The sequence below is a fragment of the Elephas maximus genome, chromosome 7, assembly GCF_024166365.1.
Source record: "Elephas maximus indicus isolate mEleMax1 chromosome 7, mEleMax1 primary haplotype, whole genome shotgun sequence".
Classification (NCBI taxonomy): domain Eukaryota; kingdom Metazoa; phylum Chordata; class Mammalia; order Proboscidea; family Elephantidae; genus Elephas; species Elephas maximus.
Genome location: NC_064825.1, coordinates 8,701,389 through 8,722,797, shown reverse-complemented (window position 1 = coordinate 8,722,797; position 21,409 = coordinate 8,701,389). Strand labels below are relative to the sequence as shown.

Below are 21,409 nucleotides of genomic sequence, written 5' to 3'. Positions count from 1 at the left end.
ATTTGAGATGAGTTTAAAATATGGACAGATTTTGACAGAAGTAAAAGACGTGGTGATGGAAGTTTTATTGACAGAGAATATACATAAGCAAAAGCTTGTCTGCAGAAATTCCATCTTGTTTTTTTATGTTTACAAATATGTTTATAAATCCTCTTTGGAAATCTGCTGAATATGGGTATCTGTCATCTTTGGAATTAACCCTTACCCCAGCTTTGAAAATCTGAAGAACATTTTTTCCATCTTTAATTTTCATGTACATAGTTCATAAATTCTGATAACTAATGGGAGTTATATGACAACATTAATTTATTCACAAATATTTCTTGAAGCCTAGATATGTTCAAGGTCCTGGACCTGGTACTGTGGGGGCAATTAAGACAAAACTATGTATATTAACAACTACTCTAGTCTAGAAAGGACTACCCTACAAAGGAGCCCTGGTGGCTCAATGGTTAAGTGCTATGCTGCTAACTGAAAGGTTAGCAGTTTGAACCCACCAGCCACTCCATGGGAGAAAAGACCTGGTGATCCACTCCTGTAAAGATTACAGCTCAGGAAACCCCATAACCGTTGCTATTGAGTAGATTCCAACTCATAGTGACCCCATAGGACAGAGTAGAACTGCCCCATAGGGTTTCCAAGGAGTGGCTGGTGGATTTGAACTGCCAATCTTTTGGTTAGCAGCTGAGCTCTTAACCACTGTACCACCAGGGCTTCAACCCTATAGGAAACCCTATAGGAAACTTTATAACCCTTAAATAACCCTTTGCTGCAGAGTCAATTCCGATTCACAGTGACCCCATAGGACAGAGTAGAACTGGCTGTAGGGCTTCCAAGGAGCTGGTGTATTCAAACTGCTCATCTTTTGGTTAGCAGCCGAGCTCTTAACCAGTGTGGCACCAGGGCTCCGAGGGGCAGTTCTATTCTTCAACATTGAGTTGCCATGAGTGGGAATTGACTGGATGGCACACAGCAACAATTACAACCCTACAAAGCATAAAACTGTCAGTGCCACAACCTAGTTGAAGCTGGGTTGCTATAGGAGGGTTGAAAGGAGAGGGAACATCTGAAAATTTTTTCAGTTTGCTTCATACCATTAATTTATCTGATCTTGGAGACTTGATCTCATTACTTAAAAAGAAAAAAGTTAACTATTCTTTTACAACCTTCTCTTCAGAATTACTTGTCAGAGTTTGTCGTGCCCTTTCTCTTTATCATAAGACTGAGGCAATTTAGGAGCTGAATGATTGCTGACTTTCTGCCATCAGGTTCAGTGCACACCATGCGTCCTCTAGAGAGACTTGACTTAGGTCTATTCCTGCTCTAAATATTCTTTAAATAATCTTTTGTTGTGTTCAGCATATTTGTAACATCCACTTGACTTTGGCCTTTAGCATCTTTAAGAATATTCTTACTGAGGGAGGCCAGGAAAGAGCTATAATTCATCGTTTGTGACGCACTGCGTCCTACGTTAGTTGTCTCTCAGAATGACCCTGAGGGATGTGACATCTTATCAGTGTTTTAGGAGTTATGGAAACTCTGATACACTAAGAGAATCATTTATCCAAGGTCTCAGAACTCGTAAGTGGTGGACCTTGGATTTGAACACTGTTTCTGACCTCAAAGCCCATGCTCTTTCTACCACATTAACCATGATAAAGTGTATTTTAAAAGTCATCCTTCTGGTTTTTGTAAAAGACTTTTAAAAATTTCAGTTCATTAAAAAACTTCCTGTTAAGTCTCACGGATTCCACGTATTCAACTAACATGTATTTGACAGCCGAGGCCTAGGATTATTACCTGCCTTCTCTGGCATTCCCAGTTTTATTAGTATAATCATTTATAATTTTACAGCCATAATTATTCTGAAATTTCAAAAATTTTCTAGCTACTATCTTTGACAAGAATTCCTTTTTGTCCTAAGTTTATTTCCAAGACAACGGAATCTCCTAATTCGTTTATTTTAACGCGGAGGAAAGAAGTGCGGATAAAAGGGTAGAACAAAGTGGTTTAGATAACTGGACGTCGTGTTGGTGTATCTTTCCGTCAGACCACCTATCTTTTAAAACTTACTGTTCCTGCCTGGCAGCTCTGGACGCCAAAAAAGACAGGATTCCTTTGCGGTCAGTAGTTACATACACAAAGCGCTTAGTCCCGCCCTGTAAAAGCCAACCCGCCAGGAGGCGTGGGACAGGCTCGGGGAGGGGCTGCACTTGGGGCGCTAACAGATTTATAGGTCGCCAGAAGCAGCGCGGGGCCCTCGGCGCGCCAGGCGCAGCAGGACGCGCGCAGGCCCGTCACGCCGACCCCGCAGCCCCACGCGCCCCCGCCGCGGCCTCTGGCGTCAGGCGCCGGCGCAGCGCGTCCGCGCGGTCTTGCCGCGGCCTCTCGCGGCCGCTGCTCGGTGGCGTGCGTCGTACCCGGTAGTTTCCCGAGCCGCGGGCTATGGCCGCCGCGGGGGGCGCCCGGCTCCTGCGGGCCGCTTCAGGGGCTCTCGGCGGCTCTGCCCTCCGGTGGCTGCTCCTCGCAGGGACCCGCACCGGAGCTGGGGCGCTCCCGGGCAGCCGGGGACCTGGCGGCGGCCGCGCGGGCACGAGCCGGCCGCTGAGCGTGTCTGCGCCGGCGCGGAGCAGGTGAGGCGCGAGCCAGGGCGCGCGCGCCTGAAGGGGGTGGTCTCTCGCCGGGTGCTGGCCCTGCGCCCTCAGCTCCGTTTTACGTTCCGTTGGCCGTACCTGGGCTCCTCTTGTCGACGACACGGACATCCGGAAGGGCCGCCATTTGCCCGTCTGTTTCCGTCTCGGCGCTGCGTACTGTAGCCGTCTCTCCCTTTCACACGGCAGTTTCCTTTTGAGCCCCCAGAGACGCCGGATCTCCCTTTCCCAGCGCGTCCCGTACCCTCAGGAAAGCCGAGCCCTTTGCTGCCGCTTGTTCTCCAGGTGGCGATGACGGGGTCTCACGTTAGCTTCGCCCTGACCCTGCGGTGACCTTCATCAGATGCCCCTCGTGGTGTCCGGGCGCCTTACCGCTTCTTGTTCCTGCTGTTGCGAACACTCTGCCCGAGTTCTTGGTCGGGGCAAGATCCGTTTAGAATACACTCCGTCCCCTCTGCTTCTCTCTTGTAATCGGTATAAGGTTAAAAACGTCTGCGATGGCTTTGGCGAGCCAGGCTTTCAAACTGGACTTGGGCGCTTGTCCAAATTCCACCAATAACAGTAGTGTATACCTCACAGGGTTATTTAAAAATGGGGATAATACAGATAAAGTGCTTCGTGGCGTGCCTGGCAAGATACCTGTTAGCAGCAGCTTCGTGTGCACACCACGTTGAGTTTTCTTTTTTTATTAAATAACAACAACAATAGTGTATACCTTACAAGGTTATTTAAAAGTGGAGGTAATATAAAGCGCTTCGTGGTGTGCCTGGCAAGATACCTGTTAGCAGCTTCATGTGCACACAATGTTAAAGAGTTCTTTTTTTATTAAATGTTGAAAGAGATGTGGAAGATGTCCGCAAAAATATGTGGGAGTTTTATATTATTGAGTGTATTTTTCAAAGACAAAATCCCATTAGGTATAATGAAAAAAAATTTCTCCTTATAACTTTAAGTATAGCAACCTGGTGGAGACTTATATAACCCAGATCTCTGAGCACACCTTTGACTCCATGCTGTAACGGAGCAGGAAGCAAGAACGGGGCGGGGGGGGCGGGGTGTTGGATTTGTATGTTGTCTTTCTAGGTTCTGCTTGATAAGGTCTTCGAGAATATGGCCTAGGATTTATTCATCTTTGCCTCCTTATTATTTAGAAGGTGCTCAATGAATTTTTGTTGCATGAACTGTGAGGGAGATAGATAATGAAGAGGGCAAGCATGATTTATTTGTCCTTATTTCTCTTGCAGGAGTCCCTAGGTGGTGCAAATGGTTGAGCCCTCGACTTATGGGAAGGTTGGCAGTTCTAACACACCCAGAGGCTGTGCCTCAAAGGGGCTGCTTCTGGAAGGTCACAGCCTTGAAAACCTTACGGAGTGCGGTTCTATTCTGCAACACATGAATCAGAATCAACTCAATGGCAATTGGTATTTACATTGCACTTTCCTGCCTTGGAAACCCTGGTGGCATAGTGGTTAAGAGCTACGGCTGCTAACCAGAAGGTCAGCGGTTTGAGTCCACCAGGTGCTCCTTGGAAACCGATTGGGGTAGTTCTGCTCTGTTCTGTAGGGTCGCTATGAGTTGGAATCGACTCCACAGCAACGGGTTTGCTTTTTTTTAGTTTTTCCTGCCTTTGACCCACCTCTCTGTGCATGCCTTGCTTTATACAGTGGGTGTATTTTTGAAAAGTTGTGTATAAATTGGGACATACATAGAGCATGTTTGTGTAACTAGTACTTAAGGGACACGTAAATGATTATGTAAATGGGAATTGTCCCCCCCATTTTTATTAAGTTTATATTGGGATATGTTAAGTTGTCTTACAGGGAAGCTCCTCTGTTCCATTCCCTCATAAACCTGCTTTCCCCATTATTGTCACAGTGTCTTCTGATGGCCTGTACTTCATATGACAGACTTCAGAGCTACAACTAGTCCTTCCAGCTCGTATCCGAGACCTGTGTTGTCCAATATGGTAGCCACTAGCCACGTGTAGCTATTTGAAGTGATTACAGTCACGTAAAATTAAAGGTTCAGTTTCCCGGTTGCCCTACCCATCACTGTCGAGTCGATTCTGGCTCATAGTGACCCTACAGGACAGAGTAGAACTGCCCCATAGGGCTTCCAGGGAGTGGCTGATGGGTTCAAACTGCCAGCCTCTTGGTTAGCAGCCTGAGTTCTTAACCACTGCACCACCAGAGCTCTCCCAGTTTCCCGGTTACCCTAACCAGTCTCAGGTACTCAGTAGCCACATGCGGACAGCGCAGTTTTAGAAGTTGTTGTTCCGACTTTGAAGTTTAACATTTAGATGAATGATCAGTAATTGAAAGTCAGAAATACTACTTATACTCCAAAATACCCAGACACAATACTTTATATCTTGTAGTGTTTTAGGTTGCAAAGGGCTTTCATGTGTTTTACGTGACTCTTTTTTAAGACAGTCCTGTGAGGTAGGCAAATGGGAATAAAATATACACATTAAGTAGTTAGCAAAACTAGGACTAAAACTCAAGAAGTTTTTGTTTTTTTGATTGCCTAATAGTTGACAGAGGAGCCCCGGTGGCATAGTGGTTAAGTGCTGAGTTGCTAACCAAAACATTGGTGGTTGGAACCCACCAGTTACTCCATGGGAGAAAAGACCTGGCGATCTGTTCCCATAAAGATTACAGCCTAGGAAACCCTATGGAGCAGTTCTGCTGTCATATAGGGTAACAGTAAGTTGGAATTTACTCAGTGGCAACAGGTTTGGTTTGGTTTCTGGGTCGAAAACGACTCCATAGCATAGGATAACAATAGTTGATAATTTTTTACCCCGTAGTTGAGTGAATCATTTTGAAGAGTTAAGGTGGCTGTGGAAGTAGGGCCCTTTTATTGGCTGAATGCCCACAGGCTACCCTATATAATAAAAAGAGGAGGGAGGCGAGGCATCAGCAGCTAGAACTTTCCTTCCATTAGAAACTTAAGAACTTTCCCCCAGCAACCCCTGACAGCTTTGTTAAGTGTCTCCTGTGGCAGGGCTGGATAAACGCTGTAAGGGATAATAAGTGAAGAAAGTAGTTCTTTGCAATGATTGCTGATTGATTGATGATGAGAGAGGATTTAGAAGGATCGTATTTATTTCCTAGTACATAAAATCTTATCCTTCTTGGGAACAGCAAAAAATTTTTTGCTAGTTGTTAGAATGGGGGAAAATAAAACTTTGAAACCCACCAATACCAATTATTAACACCAAAGACCAAGCCATTTGCGTTTAGTTGATTCTGACTCCTGGTGACCCCCGTGTGTTGTGGAGAACTGCACTCCATAGGGTTTTCATGGCTGTGACTTTTCAGACGCAGATCGCCAGGCCTTTCTTCCGAGGGACTTTGTGGGTTCAACTGCCAACCCTTTAGTTAGTAGCTGAGCGCTTAACTGTGTGCACCGTTCAGGGGTTCCTAATTGTTAACGGTGAAGGGTTAAAGCTACTGAGGTAAACTGCATGTGTGTAATGCTTTAAGGACAATTTCCACAAACTTTGTCTCCTTTAATTCTTACGGCAGCTTGGCGAAGTTACTGTTATCCCCATTGTACCTGTAAGTAAGTAAGTGGCTTCCCATGGTTATCTAATGAGAAAAACCCACCCAGTGCCTTCAGAATATGCCAGAATTTGAGCTAGAATCTGTCTTCTGACTTTTATGTCCCATGCTTATGACTGCAGAATAACCTTTCTGCTTTTATTTCTCCTTCTCCTATTCTGTGGTAAACCTATTGTTGCTTTTACCCTGCAGTTTTTTTCTAGGGCCATAAACTTTAATATAGAGCTCCTGGGTGGTAGAAATGGTTAATGCCCTTGGGCTGCTAACTAAACGGTTGGAAGTTCGAGATCACCCCGAGGCACCTCAGAAGAAAGGCCTGGTGACTTCTAAAAAAAATCAGGCATTGAAAACTGTGGAGCACATGGGGTTGCCATGAGATAGAAGGGACTCAAGGGCAACTGGCAAAAACACGAATACATAGTAGCAGCTCAGGCTTCTCAGCAGCAAGAGGCCTTGGGCTTTAAATGAAAGTTATTAATCAACGTTGTTGAGCTCTGCTGTGTTTTAAGGTATTTTGCATACATTGTACAACCCTATAACAGAAATGTTCTCCTTTATTAACCCTAGCTTGAACTGTACCACCTAACTGCCCAAGCTGGAAATCCCAAAAGTTATTTCATTTTCTCTCTATCAGCCTTACCTAGATGGTCACCAAAACCGTTTAATTCTGTCTCCTGAATGTCTCTTAAGTTGTTAATCTTCTGCATCTTTGCCTAGTTGGTGCCCTTTTAATAACCTCCAAAGTGGTCTCCCTGCCTCCAGAGTATCTTCATTCTCAACCATTCTATCTTGAAAAAATGGCACTTGTCTAGTTGAAAATCATGAGTAATGTTTGGGAATGCCCGTATTTCAAGTATTTTTGTTACAAAAAAGGATTTGGAGAGCATAGGCCCTTTCGAGGGTCACACACACACACGCGCACACGCGCACGCACACACACACGAAAAACACGTGCATGGCCACACGAAAAAAACCAAACCCATTTCTGTCCAGCCAATTCTGACTCAGAGCGACCCTCTAGGACAGAGAACTGCCCTGGGTTTCCAAGGCTGTACATCTTTACAGAAGCAGACAGTCGCATCTTTCTCCCGTGGAGCAGCTGGTGGGTTTGAACAGCCGACCTTCCAATTAGCAGCTGAGCGTGTAACCACTGTGCCACCAGGGCTCCCCCCCAACACTTTTGTTAATTTTTAATTAGTACAACCCTCTTTTTTTCAGCTTTGAAAATTCAGAGGGCTTGTCTAATAGGAGCCTTAGTTTTCTCATCTGTGAAATGAGATAATTGGACTTGATAACTTTCAAGATAATTTATAGCTCTGAAATTCTTTAATTTTAGATTTCTCTTACATTAAACAAAAGCCTTCTTTGGTGGACTATTACCATGTACTGGCAGTAGTGGAAATTACAATTATTCATTTAAGCTGAAGTACATTTTTCCAATGGGGTGAAGATTAAAATGACGAGTGGTGGAGAATAGAGATGTAGCTGCTTGTATAATTTCTTTCCACAAATTTTGGTGTGATGTTTGTGAGAAGGAAAAGATATTTAAGTGAGCTAGCTGATAGACAATATAGCATCTGATGATAAAACATGTAAGGAGGTATTTTGTTTTATTTGCTTTTCCACAGATTAAAACATACAAAAACCTTTTCTATTTTAGGCTACACGATGTGGACCAAAATCAGATGTTCATAAACCTATCAAACTCCTTCCTCCCTCTCAGCAGCGGTTACCCTGTCAGGCACCAGCCCTGTAATTGCCCTATTGATAGCAGAATGATCCCTATTAGTAGAATGATTTGCTTTTTTAATGTCCACCACAACTCCAGTCCCTTAAAGGACACATTTATAGAGACATTGTTTTTCCAGAGAACCTTGTGAGAATCAGGCCTTCAGAGTGGCTCGTTCTGGTTCAAACCCCTGCTGATAATTTGCATTTCTAACAAGTTCCCTGCTGAGAATTTGCTTTTCTGACCAGTTGCCAGGTGATGCTAACGCTGCTGGTAGTAAGAATCCCCCCGGGTGATCTTACGGGGGCTCTTATTAAAATGTAGTTCTGATTCAGTATATCCAGAGTGGAAATGCAGATTTTTAGCAGGGGATTGATCAAGAATGAACTGGTTGGAAGCCTTGGCTGAGAACAAAATAGACTTCATGAGGGATAATGACTGCTAAATGTCTTCACGTGACTGGTGCACTACTGTGAAGATAAATACTCCAGAGCAGCAGGGGGACTTGATAATGACCTACTGGATAAAAATGTTCTCACCTGGTAAGTGGGTCAATATGAATTTGATACGTGGCATCCTCTTCCCAAGTAAACTTTGGAAAGAAAAAGACTGTAAAAAAAAAACCCCGAAAACAAAACCACCACATCGTTTCTTTGACCTTTCAGATCCTTAAAAAGATTATTTTAAATTATCTTTTGAAATTACTGAAAATATTCTCTTTTCCAGCTCAGAAGATAAAGTAACAGTCCACTTCATAAACCGTGACGGTGAAACGTTAACAGCCAAAGGAGAAGTTGGTGACTCTCTGCTGGATGTTGTGGTTGAAAATAATCTAGATATTGATGGATTTGGTGAGTATGGAACATTCCTTAAAATTTAAAAGTGAAATTACTGACTAGGCCTCAATTTTCTTTTTCTGGGGTAGGATTTTAACTTATTGCGTGCTAAGTAAAATATTAAAATTCAGTATATTTTAGTGTAAAATTCTCATAAGGAGTGAGGGAGTAACACTATACTCCTATTCTTTGTATTTTTAAATAGCTCTGTGGCCAAAAATCTGTTGCTCTGATTGGTTTACTATTTACCCGTATGAAGCAAAGCTGGCGTAGGGAGTTTGGCTGAAAGGTAGGTGCAGGTTAGGAATAATAAACATCATATCACAGAGGGGGAATTAAGTAGCTTTAATTTAATATTGAAGCTTAGCTTACCTTTCTAGGAATTTTATCCTGAGGTAATTTATCTACCTCTTATGATAGAAGGAAATCTTTTATATAAAAAGTATTTCTAGACTTTTCTCCCACCGTGTTTCTTCACGGCACATAAAGTTCCAGCAGCTGCCATCTTACAGCTCATCAGGCATACCTTGTATATCACCTGTCAGCCTTGCTCATGCACCATGGTTCTCAGAGAGGGGTCCCCTAACCAGCAGCATCACCTGACAAATGCAAATTCTCAGAACCTACCCCAGACCTACTGAATCAGTAACTGGGGTAGGGCCCAGCATGTGTGTTTTAACAAGTGCTTAATATAATTTTGGCACATGCTAGCAAGTTGAAATACCCCTGGTCTAGCGTCATGTCCAGGGAGCATATCTGGCTATGCTTCTTTTAAGGCACATCACACATTTAAGAACTCTTTCCAGATCAGAATTAATTGCTCCTGTCTCCGTTGTCCCACGATATATTAAATATACCTCTCTAGTGGTGGTAAAGAGTGGTAAAGAGCTTGACTGCTAACTAAAAGATTGGCAGTTCGAATCCATCAGCCACTCCTTGGAAACCCTATGGGACACTTTTACTCCATCTTATCGGGTCACTATGAGCTGGAATTGACTCAATGGCAACAGATTTGGTTTGGTTTTTTTATGTTAATGCTCATCATCGTTTTCCTTATTAGAGAGACTGTCCCTCTCCCCTATTAGATTGTGGACACTTAAAAGACTAGTCACTCAAGTAACTTCCCAGAATTGGCACTTGGTAATATTTGCTGAGTTACTAAATCTAATATCTTTCTTTGTCCATTTCAGGGTGATTATAACAACTACCATTTGAGTGTATATTACATTTCAGTGTATGTTATTTGTTGTAACAACCCTGAGAGCTAGTGTTTTTATTTTTTTTAACCTCCATTTTGTAGATGAAGAAACTAAGGCTCAGACATTAATTTGCCCTGGATCATACATCTAGCAAGGGCTAAGATTAAAACCTCAGTCTAACTCCCAATCTTCTTCTTCCTTTATGCCATTTACTCTATAAGAAGTGTCCTTCCTGTGTGAACACCTGTTCCAGCAATTCGATGATGAGATAGTTGATACAGCCCTACCCTGAAGGAGTTTTATAGTCTAGTGCAGTAACTCTTGGCTCGGATTGAGTTGCAGAATCACTGCAGAACTTTTAAAAGTATGGACGTCTGTGTTCCATCCCCAGACAGTGTAAAGAGAGAGGAAAGGGGGTTGTGCAGGTATTATTTTTTACAAAGCTCCACAAGATTCAGGTCCATACTGTGGTTAAGAACCACTAATGTAGTGGAAGAAATTATTGATAATAGTTCATATATATATGTGTGTATATCTTATAAAATTTGTAAGTAGTTGTCCTCCCTCACATGAGTTCATATTAACTGTATTTTTTCTCACTTCTGCAACTTCGTCCCTTTCTTTTTTCATTGCGGTGAAATACATACAACAAAACTTTTGCCATCTCAATGATTTTTACATGTAAAATTTAGTGGCATTAATTCAGCTACTCTTTCAACTAAATTTTGGTTACTCTGAATTTTTCTTTCAGAAATGAAGGGCGGTACATAGCACAGTAATTGAGAGTAGACTTTGGAATCAGACAGATTGTGGCTTATAAACCAACTGTCTCACTTAGTAGCCATGTGACCTGGAACAAGAAGCTTAACATCTTTATATCTCAGTTTCTACTTCTGTAAAATGGGGTTATGATATTTCTGACCGTGTGGGGTTGTTAAAGATTAAATGAGGTTACAGAATTAAAGTGCTTAGCACAACACCTACTTTGGTAAGAACAGTAGGGCTTGTGTTTTAGCTTGGCCTACTCCCATCCCTCTCTCCCCAGTGCCACAATAGCCTTGAAAACCAGCAGTCTTGCAGCCACTGCAGGGGACTGACTAGGTTTGAGCTCCTCAAAAAGTCCCATCCCCAGAACATGGTCACTTTTTGACCTGATTTGTACCTTTGTAGAAAAACTCCATTCACAGAGAGTTGTTATTTGACCTGACCCGAGCTAGCTCTGTAAGAAAAGCTCTAGCCTCAGTTTTTCTAAAATAATCACCTGTTTGGTAACGTTGTAGCTGTGTGAAGCTGCACTACCAGTTTAGGCAAATAAGAGCCTGGCCAAAAATTTAAAAGGAAAATTTGGGGATGGAGATGCCCTTAGTGGGCTTTGAAATGCTCTGACATAGTCTTGGAGATCTAGAAAGTCATGCACATGTTGAGGACTGTGTGCACGCCCAGGAGACTTGAGAGGGCCCCTCTGGCTGACCTTGAGGCAAGCAGGAAGCGAAGGCTGAGACAAATGTATGAACTGCGCAAATGTTGAAGGCGTGCCCCATCACACACGGGCCCCTCAGCAAAGGGTGGCAGACTTACTGGTTCAAAGCATTAAAAAAAATCTCTGCCCAGTCATTAGCTGACCACTGAGCTAACTGAGCAGAGGCTTCAGTGGCCACACGCTACAGTGAATGCAGACGTCAGAGAATCGGCCCAGCACAATCACTAGGGAAGCCACTGGAGAAGAAAACAGCAACAACAACAGACTTAAGGGAGGGGGGGTGAATTGCATTTTGAGTTGCCACATTATTTAAAATGTCTGGTTTTTGACCAAAAAAACTATGAGACATGCAAAGGAACGGGAAAGTATGGCCTATAATCAAGGAAAAAAGCAGGCAATAGAAACTGCCCCTGAGGAGGCCAGGTGTGGACGTACCAGACAAAGTGTCAAATCAGGTAAACAGAAGTTCAGAGAACTAAAGGAAGCCGTGTGGAGATGTTCCTTGGCATTCAGAAGATAGCCCCTCGATGGCGCTAGGATCTGTCACGGTGCGTGGACAGTTTTCTGTTGGGACAGTCTGTCATGTTGAATAATGCTGTGGGAGTCCATAAGGTATGATTGGGCAGCTGTGTTCACAATGCCAATAGTGTATTGCGTTATAAGGGCTTAGGGTTACTTGTTTTGCATTTTCATCAGGCAGGTCGTTCACTTAGTTTCAGATGCCTTATTTGAACTTTAATCCCCAAAACTTTGATTTCCGTTGGATGTTGGATTGTCTCTGCCTTAGTTATCTAGTGCTGCTGTAACAGAAATACCACAAGTGGGTGCTTTTAACAAAGAGAAATTTATTCTCTCACAGTCTAGTAGGTTTCAAGTCCAAATTCAGGGTGTCAGCTCCAGGGGAAGGCTTTCTCTCTCTGTCGGTTCTGGGGGAAGATTCCTGTCCTCAATTTCCCCCCGGTTGAGGAGCTTCTCAGGCGCAGGGACTCCAGGTCCAAAGGATGGGCTCTGCTCCGGGTGCTGCTTTCTTGGTGGTATGACATCCCCAACTCTCTGCTTGCTTCGCTTTCCTTTTATCTCTTAAGAGCTAAAAGGTGGTGCGGGCCACACCCCAGGGAAACTCTCTTTACATTAGATCAGGAAGGTGACTTGAGTAAGGGTGGTGTTACAATTCCACCCTAATCCTCTTAACATAAAATTACAGTCACAAAATGGAGGACAACCATACAATACTGGGAATCATGGCCTAACCAAGTTGACACATATTTTTGGGGGGACACAATTCAATCCATGATAGCCTCTATTAAGAAGTTAGCATTTTCCATTTTTGATTGGTGTGCTTGAGGAGGTGAGAAAAACCATTTTCTCCCATGGCATGTAAGAATCATGAATAATCCTACTGTCAGAAAAAAAAAAAAAAAAAAAAATTTTTTTTTTTTTTTGTTAGTCTTAAACCTTTAGCAAGGTGCCATGGCTGTGGCAAAGCTCCCGTTTTAACCATCTTTGCAGAATGAGATGGGGAAGGAGGCAGCCTCTCTTTTAACAGTGTTCAGAACAGAATTTACAGCATATCCAGCATAGAGGTTACTTTGATTTAAAGATAGGAGCCATTGACAAATAATATACCAGAGTGCCTAGGAAAACATCAGTCAAGCCAGCAGGAATGTGCGTGCACTTTGAAAGCTCTCGAATGGGCATGGGCATGGGCATTACCTTCATCGGAAGGGAGAGTCAGGTAATTCAATTAAATTGAAGCAACATTTTGACAGTTAAGTGGGAAGCAAACAATATGTAACTTTATAGGTGGTGATTAGACTGGCTGAGAAGTGTTGAGTATTGGTTTGGAGTCATAAGTTTTCTGCCTTCTAAGAGCCACATAAAAAAGTGAAGCTGGGACAGAGTCTGCTGAGGCTTCAGCTAGTTTGGCTGGCATCTTACAAAAAGTTAAGAGAGATGCTGAAGTGGGAATTGGACGTATAATTCCTAGTTTGAGTAAGGTTCACAGTGACGGTATTTAAAATTAATGTAGCAGCAAGTAACTATCTTAAGAACTCTAGGGTTTTCATAATGAGGAAATTTTGGTAAATATTTAAGAGCATCAGATAAGCAGAAAAAATTTAACTAGAGATTAATTTCTTTCTGAACTTTGGCTTTGTCCTATTTATCATTCATTAGTTTTCTTGTTCAGTAATTTTAATACACTCTTACACATGTATAAGCGTATCCAAATGTACATAGTTAAGTGATAGATGTAAAGCTTTGAACTTTAAAATGTACTGTCCATTAAAAAAAAAAATGACACTTATTACGTAAAACAATGCATATACCCTATAGAGTTTTCCATTTAAATAAAACATTTATTATGTTGCATATTCTTGCAGTTCCGCATCTATTGTAGCTTGCCTATTTTTGTTGAAGCTTTTTTTTTTTTATAATTTTTATCGTGCTTTAAGTGGGTGTTTACAAATCAAATCAGCCTCTCACACAAAAACCCATATACGCCTTGCTACATACTCCCAATTACTCTCGCCCTACTGAGACAGCCTACTCTCTCCCTCCACTCTCTTTTCTTGTCCATTTCGCCAGCTTCTAACCCCCTCCACCCTCTCATCTCCCCTCTAGGCAGTAGATGCCAACACAGTCTCAAGTGTCCACCTGATCCAAGACCCACTACTCACCAGCATCCCTCTCCAACCCATTGTCCAGGCCAATCCATGTCTGAAGAGTTGACTTCGGGAATGGTTCCTGTCCTGGGCCAACAGAAGGTCTGGGGGCCATGACCACCAGGGTCCTTCCAGTTTCAATCAGACCATTAAGTCTGGTCTTATGAGAATTTGAGGTCTATATCCCACTGCTCTCCTGCTCCCTCAGGAGTTCTCTGTTGTGTTCCCTGTCAGGGCAGTCATCGGTTATAGCCGGGCACCATCTAGTTCTTCTGGTCTCAGGATGATGTAGTCTCTGGTTCATGTGGCCCTTTCTGTCTCTTGGGCTTGTAATTACCTTGTGTCCTTGGTGTTCTTCGTTCTCCTTTAATCCAGGTGGGTCGAGACCAATGGATGCATCTTAGATGGCTGCTTGCTAGCGTTTAAGACCCCAGATGCCACTCTTCAAAGTGAGATGCAGAATGTTTTCTTAATAGATTTTATTATGCCAATTGACTTAGATGTCCCCTTAAACCATGGTCCCCAAACCCCCACCCTGGCTATGCTGGCCTTCGAAGCGTTCAGTTTATTCAGGAAACTTCTTTGCTTTTGGTTTAGTCCAATTGTTTTGACCTCCCCTGTATTGTGTGCTGTCTTTCCCTTCACCTAAAGTAGTTCTTATCTACTGCCTAATTAGTGAATGCCCCCTCCCATCCTCCCTCACTCCCCGCTCTCATAACCACAAAAGAATGTTTTCTTCTCAGTTTAAACTATTTCTGAAGCTCTTATAATAGTGGTCTTATACAGTATTTGTCCTTTTGCAACTAATTTCACTCAGCATAATGCCTTCCAGATTCCTCCATGTTACGAAATGTTTCACAGATGCCTCACTGTTCTTTATCGATGCGTAGTATTCCATTGTGTGAATATACCATAATTTATCCGTTCATCCGTTGATGGGCACCTTGGTTGCCTCCATCTTTTTGCTATTGTAAACAGTGCTGCAGTAAACATGGGTGTGCATATATCGGTTCGTGTAAAGGCTCTTATTTCTCTAGGATGTATTCCAAGGAGTGGGATTGCTGGGTGGTATGGTAGTTCTATTTCTAGCTTTTTAAGGAAGCGCCAAATCAATTTCCAAAGTGGTTGTACCATTTTACATTCCCACCAGCAGTAGAGAAGTGTTCCAATCTCTCCAGAGCCTCTCCAACATTTATGATTTTGTGTTTTTTGGAGTGAGATGAAATCTCATTGTGGTTTTGATCTGCATTTCTCTACTGGCTAATGATCGTGAACATATCTTCATATATCTGTTAGCTACCTGAATGTCTTCTTTAGTGAAGTGTGTGTTTATATCTTTTGCCCATTTTTTAATTGGGTTATTTGTCTTTTTGTAGTTCAGTTTTTCCAGTATCATGTAAATTTTAGAGATCAGGGGCTGATCAGAAATGTCATAGATGAAAACTTTTTCCTAGTCTGTAGGTAGTCTTTCTACTCTTTGGTGAAGTCTTTGGATGAGCATAGGTGTTTGATTTTTAGGAGCTCCTAGTTATCCAGTTTTTCTTCTGCGTTCTTAATAATGTTTTGTATACTGTTTATGCCATGTATTAGGGCTCCTAACGTCCCTATTTTTTCTTCCATGATCTTTATCATTTAGATTTTATATTTAGGTCTTTGATCCATTTTGAGCTCGCTTTTCTGCGTGGAGTGAGATATGGATCTTGTTTCACTTTTTTGCAGATGGATATCCAGTTATGCCAGCACCATTTGTCTTTTCCCCATTTAACTGTTTTGGGGCCTTTGTCAAGTATCAGATGCTCATATGTGAATGGCTTTATGTTTGAATTCTGAATTCTGTTCCATTGGTCCATGTATCTGTTGTTGTACCAGTACCAGGCTCTGTTGACTACTGTGGCAGTGTAATACGTTCTAAAATCAGGTAAAGTAAGGCCTCCCACTTTGTTCTAAAATCAGGTGAAGTAAGGTCTCCCACTTTGTTCTTCTTTTTCAGTAATGCCTTATTTATCCGGGGCCTCTTTCCCTTCCATATGAGGTTGGTGATTTGTTTCTCCATCTCATTAAAGAATGTCCTTGGGATTTGGATTGGAATTTCATTAAATGTATAGATCGCTTTTGAGTAGAATAGACATTTTTATAATGTTAAGTCTTCTTGTCCATGAGCAAGGTATGTCTTTCCACTTATGTAAGTATCTTTAGTCTCTTGCAGAAGTGTACTGTAGTTTTCTTTGTATAAGTCTTTTACATTTCTGGTTGGATTTACTCCTAAGTATTTTATCTGCTTGGGGGCTACTGTAAATGGCATTGATTTGGTGATTTCCTCTTCGATGTTCTTTTTGTTGGTGTAGAGGAATCCAACTGATTTTTGTATGTTTATCTTGTATCCCAATACTCTGCTGAACTCTTCTGTTAGTTACAGTAGTTTTCTGGAGGATTCCTTAGGGATTTCTGTGTATAAGATCATGTCATCTGCAAATAGAGATAATTTTACTTCTTCCTTACCAATCTGGATGCGATTTATTTCTTTATCTAGCTTAATTGCTCTGGCTAGGATCTCCAACACAGTGTTGGATAAGAGCGGTGATAAAGGGCATCCTTTATCTCAGTGGGAATGCTTTCAGGCTCTCTCCATTTAGGGTGATGTTGGCTGTTGGCTTTGTATAAATGCCCTTTATTTTGTTGAGCAATTTTCCTTCTGTTCCTATTTTGCTGAGAGTTTTTATCCTAAATGGGTGTCGAACTTTGTCAAATGCCATTTCTGCATCAGTTGATAAAGTCATGTGATTCTTGTCTTTTGTTTTATTGATGTGGTGGATTACATTAATTGTTTTTCTAATGTTGAACCATCCCTGCATACCTGGTATAAATCCCACTTGGTCATGGTGAATTATTTTTTTGACGTGTTTTTGAATTCTATTGGCTAGAATTTTGTTGAGGATTTTTGCATCTATGTTCATGAGGGATATAGATCTATAATTTTCTTGTGGTGTCTTTGCCTGGTTTGGTATCAGGGATATGGTGGCTTCATAGAATGAGTTTGGTAGTATTCCATCCTTTTCTATGCTCTGAAATACATATAGTAGTAGTGGTGTTAATTCTTCTCTGAAAGTTTGGTGGAACTCTCCAGTGAAGCTGTCTGGACCAGGGCTTTTTTTTGTTGGGAGTTTTTTGATTACCTTTTCAATCTCTTCTTTTGTTATGGGTCTATTTAGTTTTACCTCTGTTTGTGTTAGTTTAGGTAGGTAGTGTGTTTCTTGGAAATCATCCATTTCTTGTAGGTTTTCAAATTTGTTTTAAGTATAGTTTTTCATAGTAATCTGATAACGATTCTTTTAATTTCAGTTGGTTCTGTTGTAATATCACCCATCTTATTTCTTATCCGGGTTATTTGCTTCCTTTCCTGTTTTTCTTTTGTCCATTTGCCCAGTGGTTTATCAGCTTTGTTGATTTTTTCAAAAAAACGGCTTTTGGTCTTGTTAATTCTTTCAGTTGTTATTCTGTTTTCTGTTTCATTTAGTTCAGCTCTAATTTTTATTATTTGTTTTCTTCTGCTGCCTGTAGGTTTCTTTTGTTGCTCTCTTTTGTTCAAGTTGTAGGGATAATTCTTTGATTTTGGCCCTTTCTTTTTTTTTGTATGTGTGCATTTATTGATACAAATAGGCCTCTGAGCACTGTTTTTTTGCTGTGTCCCAAAGGTTCTGATAGGAAGTGGTTTCATTCTCATTGGATTCTCTGAATTTCTTTATTCCCTCCTTAATGTCTTCTATAATCCAGTCTTTTTTGAGCAGGATATTGTTCAGTTTCCAAGTGTTTGATTTCTTTTCCCTGCTTTTCCTGTTGTTCGTTTCCACTTTTATGGCCTTATGGTCAGAGAAGATGCTTTGTAATATTTCAATGTTTTGGATTCTGCTAAGGCTCGTTTTATGACCTAATATGTGGTCTATTCTAGAGAATGTTCCATGTGCACCAGAAAAGAAAGTATACTTTGCTGCTGTTGAGTGGAGTGTTCTGTATATGCCTATGAGGTCAACTTGGTTGATTGTGGCATTTAGATCTTCCATGTCTTTATTGAACTTCTTTCTAGATGTCCTGTCCTTCACTGAGAGTGGTGTTCTGAAGTTTTCTGCTATTATTGTGGAGCTGTCTATCTCACTTTTCAATGCTGATAGAGTTTGTTTTATGTATCGTGCAGCCCTGTCATTGGGTGCATAAATATTTAATATGGTTATATCTTCTTGGTGTATCGTCCCTTTAATTATTATATAGTGTCCTTCCTTATCCTTTTTGATGTCTTACTTTTAAAGTCTTTTTTGTCAGAAATTAATATTGCCACTCCTGTTCTTTTTTTTTTTTTAAATAATTTTTATTGTCCTTTAAGGGAAAGTTTACAAATCAAGTCAGTCTGTCACACAAAAGCTTATATACACCTTACTACATACTCCCATCCACTCTCCCCCTAATGAGTCATCCCGCTCCCTTCCTCCAGTCTCTCCTTTCGTGACCGTTTTGCCAGTGTCTAACCCTCTCTGCTCTCCCATCTCCCCTCCAGACAGGAGATGCCAATACAGTCTCAAGTGTCCACATGATACAAGTAGCTCACTCCTCATCAGCATCTCTTTCCAGCCCATTGTCCAGTCCCTTCAATGTCTGAGTAGTAGTCTTCGGGAATGGTTCCTGTCCTGGGCCAACAGAAGGTTTGGGGATCATGACTGCCGGGATTCTTCTAGTCTCAGTCAGACCATTAAGTCTGGTCTTTTTATGAGAATTTGGGGTCTGCATACCACTGTTCTCCTGCTCCCTCAGGAGCTCTCTGTTGTGTTCCCTGTCAGGGCAGTTATCGGTTGTGGCCGGGCACCATCTAGTTCTTCTGGTCTCAGGATGATGTAAGTCTCTAGTTCACGTGGCCCTTTCTGTCTCAGGCTCCTAGTTACCGTGTGACCTTGGTGTTCTTCATTCTCCTTTGATCCAGATGGGTTGAGACCAATTGATGCATCTTAGATGGCGGCTTTTTAGCTTTTGAGACCCCAGACGCCACAGTTCAAAGTGGGATGCAGAATGTTTTCATAATAGAGTTTATTATGCCAATTGACTTAGATGTCCCCTGAAGCCATAGTCCCCAAACCCCCGCCCTTGCTCTGCTGACCTTCGAAGTGTTCAGTTTATTCAGGAAACTTCTTTGTTTTGGTCCAGTCCAGTTGAGCTGACCTTTCCTGTATTGAGTATTGACCTTCCCTGTATTGAGTATTGTCCTTCAGTTCACCTAAAGTAGTTCTTATCTACTAACTAATCAGTAAATAACCCTCTCCCACCCTCCCTCCCTCCCCCTTCTCGTAACCACAAAAGAATGTGTTCTTCTCAGTTTATACTGTTTCTCAAGAACTTGTAATAGCGGTCTTATACAGTATTTGTCCTTTTGTATCTGACTAGTTTCACTCAGCATAATGCCTTCCAGGTTCCTCCATGTTATGAAATGTTGCACAGATTCGTCACTGTTCTTTATCGATGCGTAGTATTCCATTGTGTGAATGTACCATGATTTATTTAACCATTCATCCATTGATGGACACCTTGGTTGCTTCCAGCTTTTTGCTGTTGTAAACAGTGCTACAATAAACATGGATGTGCATATATCTGTTCGTGTAAAGGCTCTTATTTCTCTAGGGTATATTCCGAGAAGTGGGATTTCTGGGTTGTATGGTAGTTCTATTTCTAACTTTTTACAAAAACACCAGATAGATTTCCAAAGTGGTTGTACCATTTTGCATTTCCACCGGCAGTGTATAAGAGTTCCAATCTCTCCACAGCCTCTCCAACATTTATTATTTTGTGTTTTTTGGATTAATGCCAGCCTTGTTGGAGTGAGATGGAATCTCATCGTAGTTTTAATTTGCATTTCTCTAATGGCTAATGATCGAAAACATTTTCACATGTGTCTGTTAGGCACCTGAATATCTTCTTTAGTGAAGTGCGTGTTCATATCCTTTGCCCACTTTTTGATTGGGTTGTTTGTCTTTTTGTGGTTGAGTTTTAACAGAATCATAAAGATTTTAGAGATCAGGCGCTGGTCGGAGATGTCATAGCTGAAAATTTTTTCCCAATCTGTAGGTGGTCTTTTTAGTCTTTTGGTGAAGTCTTTAGATGAGCATAGGTGTTTGATTTTTAGGAGCTCCCAGTTACCTGGTTTCTCTTCGTCACTTTTGGTAATGTTTTGTATTCTGTTTATGCCTTGTTTTAGGGCTCCTAAGGTTGTCCCTATTTTTCCTTCCATGATCTTTATCATTTTAGTCTTTATATTTAGGTCTTTGATCCACTTGGAGTTAGTTTTTGTGCATGGTGTGAGGTATGGGTCTTGTTTCATTTTTTTGCAAATGGATATCCAGTTATGCCAGCACCATTTGTTAAAAAGACTATCTTTTCCCCAATTAACTGACACTGGGCCTTTGTCAAATCTCAGCTGCTCACATGTGGATGGATTTATATCTGGGTTCTCAATTCTGTTCCACTGGTCTATGTGCCTGTTGTTGTACCAATACCAGGCTGTTTTGACTACTGTGGCTGTATAATATGTTCTAAAATTAGGTAGAGTGAGGCCTCCCACTTTCTTCTTTTTCAGTAATGCTTTACTTATCCGGGGCTTCTTTCCCTTCCATACGAAGTTGGTGATTTGTTTCTCCATCACATTAAAAAATGACATTGGATTTTGGATCGGAAGTGCATTGTATGTATAGATGGCTTTTGGTAGAATAGACATTTTTACTATGTTAAGTCTTCCTATCCATGAGCAAGGTATGTTTTTCCACTTAAGTATGTCCTTTTTCGTTTCTTGTAGTAGTGCTTTGTAGTTTTGTTTGTATAGGTCTTTTACATCTTTGGTAAGATTTATTCCTAAGTATTTTATCTTCTTGGGGGCTACTGTGAATGGTATTGATTTGGTTATTTCCTCTTCGATGTTCTTTTTGTTGATGTAGAGGAATCCAAGTGATTTTTGTATGTTCTTCATGTAACCTGAGACTCTGCCAAACTCTTCTATTAGTTTCAGTAGTTTTCTGGAGGATTCCTTAGGGTTTTCTGTGTATAAGATCATGTCATCTGCAAATAGAGATACTTTTACTTCTTCCTTACCAATCCGGATGCTCTTTATTTCTTTGTCTAGCCTAATTGCTCTGGCTAGGACCTCTAGCACAATGTTGAATAAGAGCGGTGATAAAGGGCATCCTTGTCTGGTTCCCGTTCTGAAGGGAAATGCCTTCAGGCTCTCTCCATTTAGAATGATGTTGGCTGTTGGTTT

The 21,409-nt window shown here is 41.5% G+C and overlaps 1 protein-coding gene across 3 annotated transcripts in view; it reads left to right on the top strand.

Moving 5' to 3' along the window:
• Window positions 1-2,233: 2,233 nt before the first annotated feature.
• The window catches only part of FDX1 (ferredoxin 1), a 52,055-nt gene continuing 32,879 nt past the window's right edge, over window positions 2,234-21,409 (top strand). Inside the window, exons 1-3 of one of the 3 annotated variants that reach the window (XM_049889348.1) lie at window positions 2,564-2,633; window positions 3,896-4,072; window positions 8,673-8,797. In XM_049889348.1, the coding sequence (XP_049745305.1) occupies window positions 3,915-4,072; window positions 8,673-8,797 (283 nt within the window). In that variant the 5' untranslated portion in view covers window positions 2,564-2,633; window positions 3,896-3,914. Of the gene's footprint in view, window positions 2,634-3,895; window positions 4,073-8,672; window positions 8,798-21,409 lie in introns of all 3 variants that reach the window. The other 2 variants (XM_049889349.1, XM_049889347.1) reach the window with 2 other exon arrangements.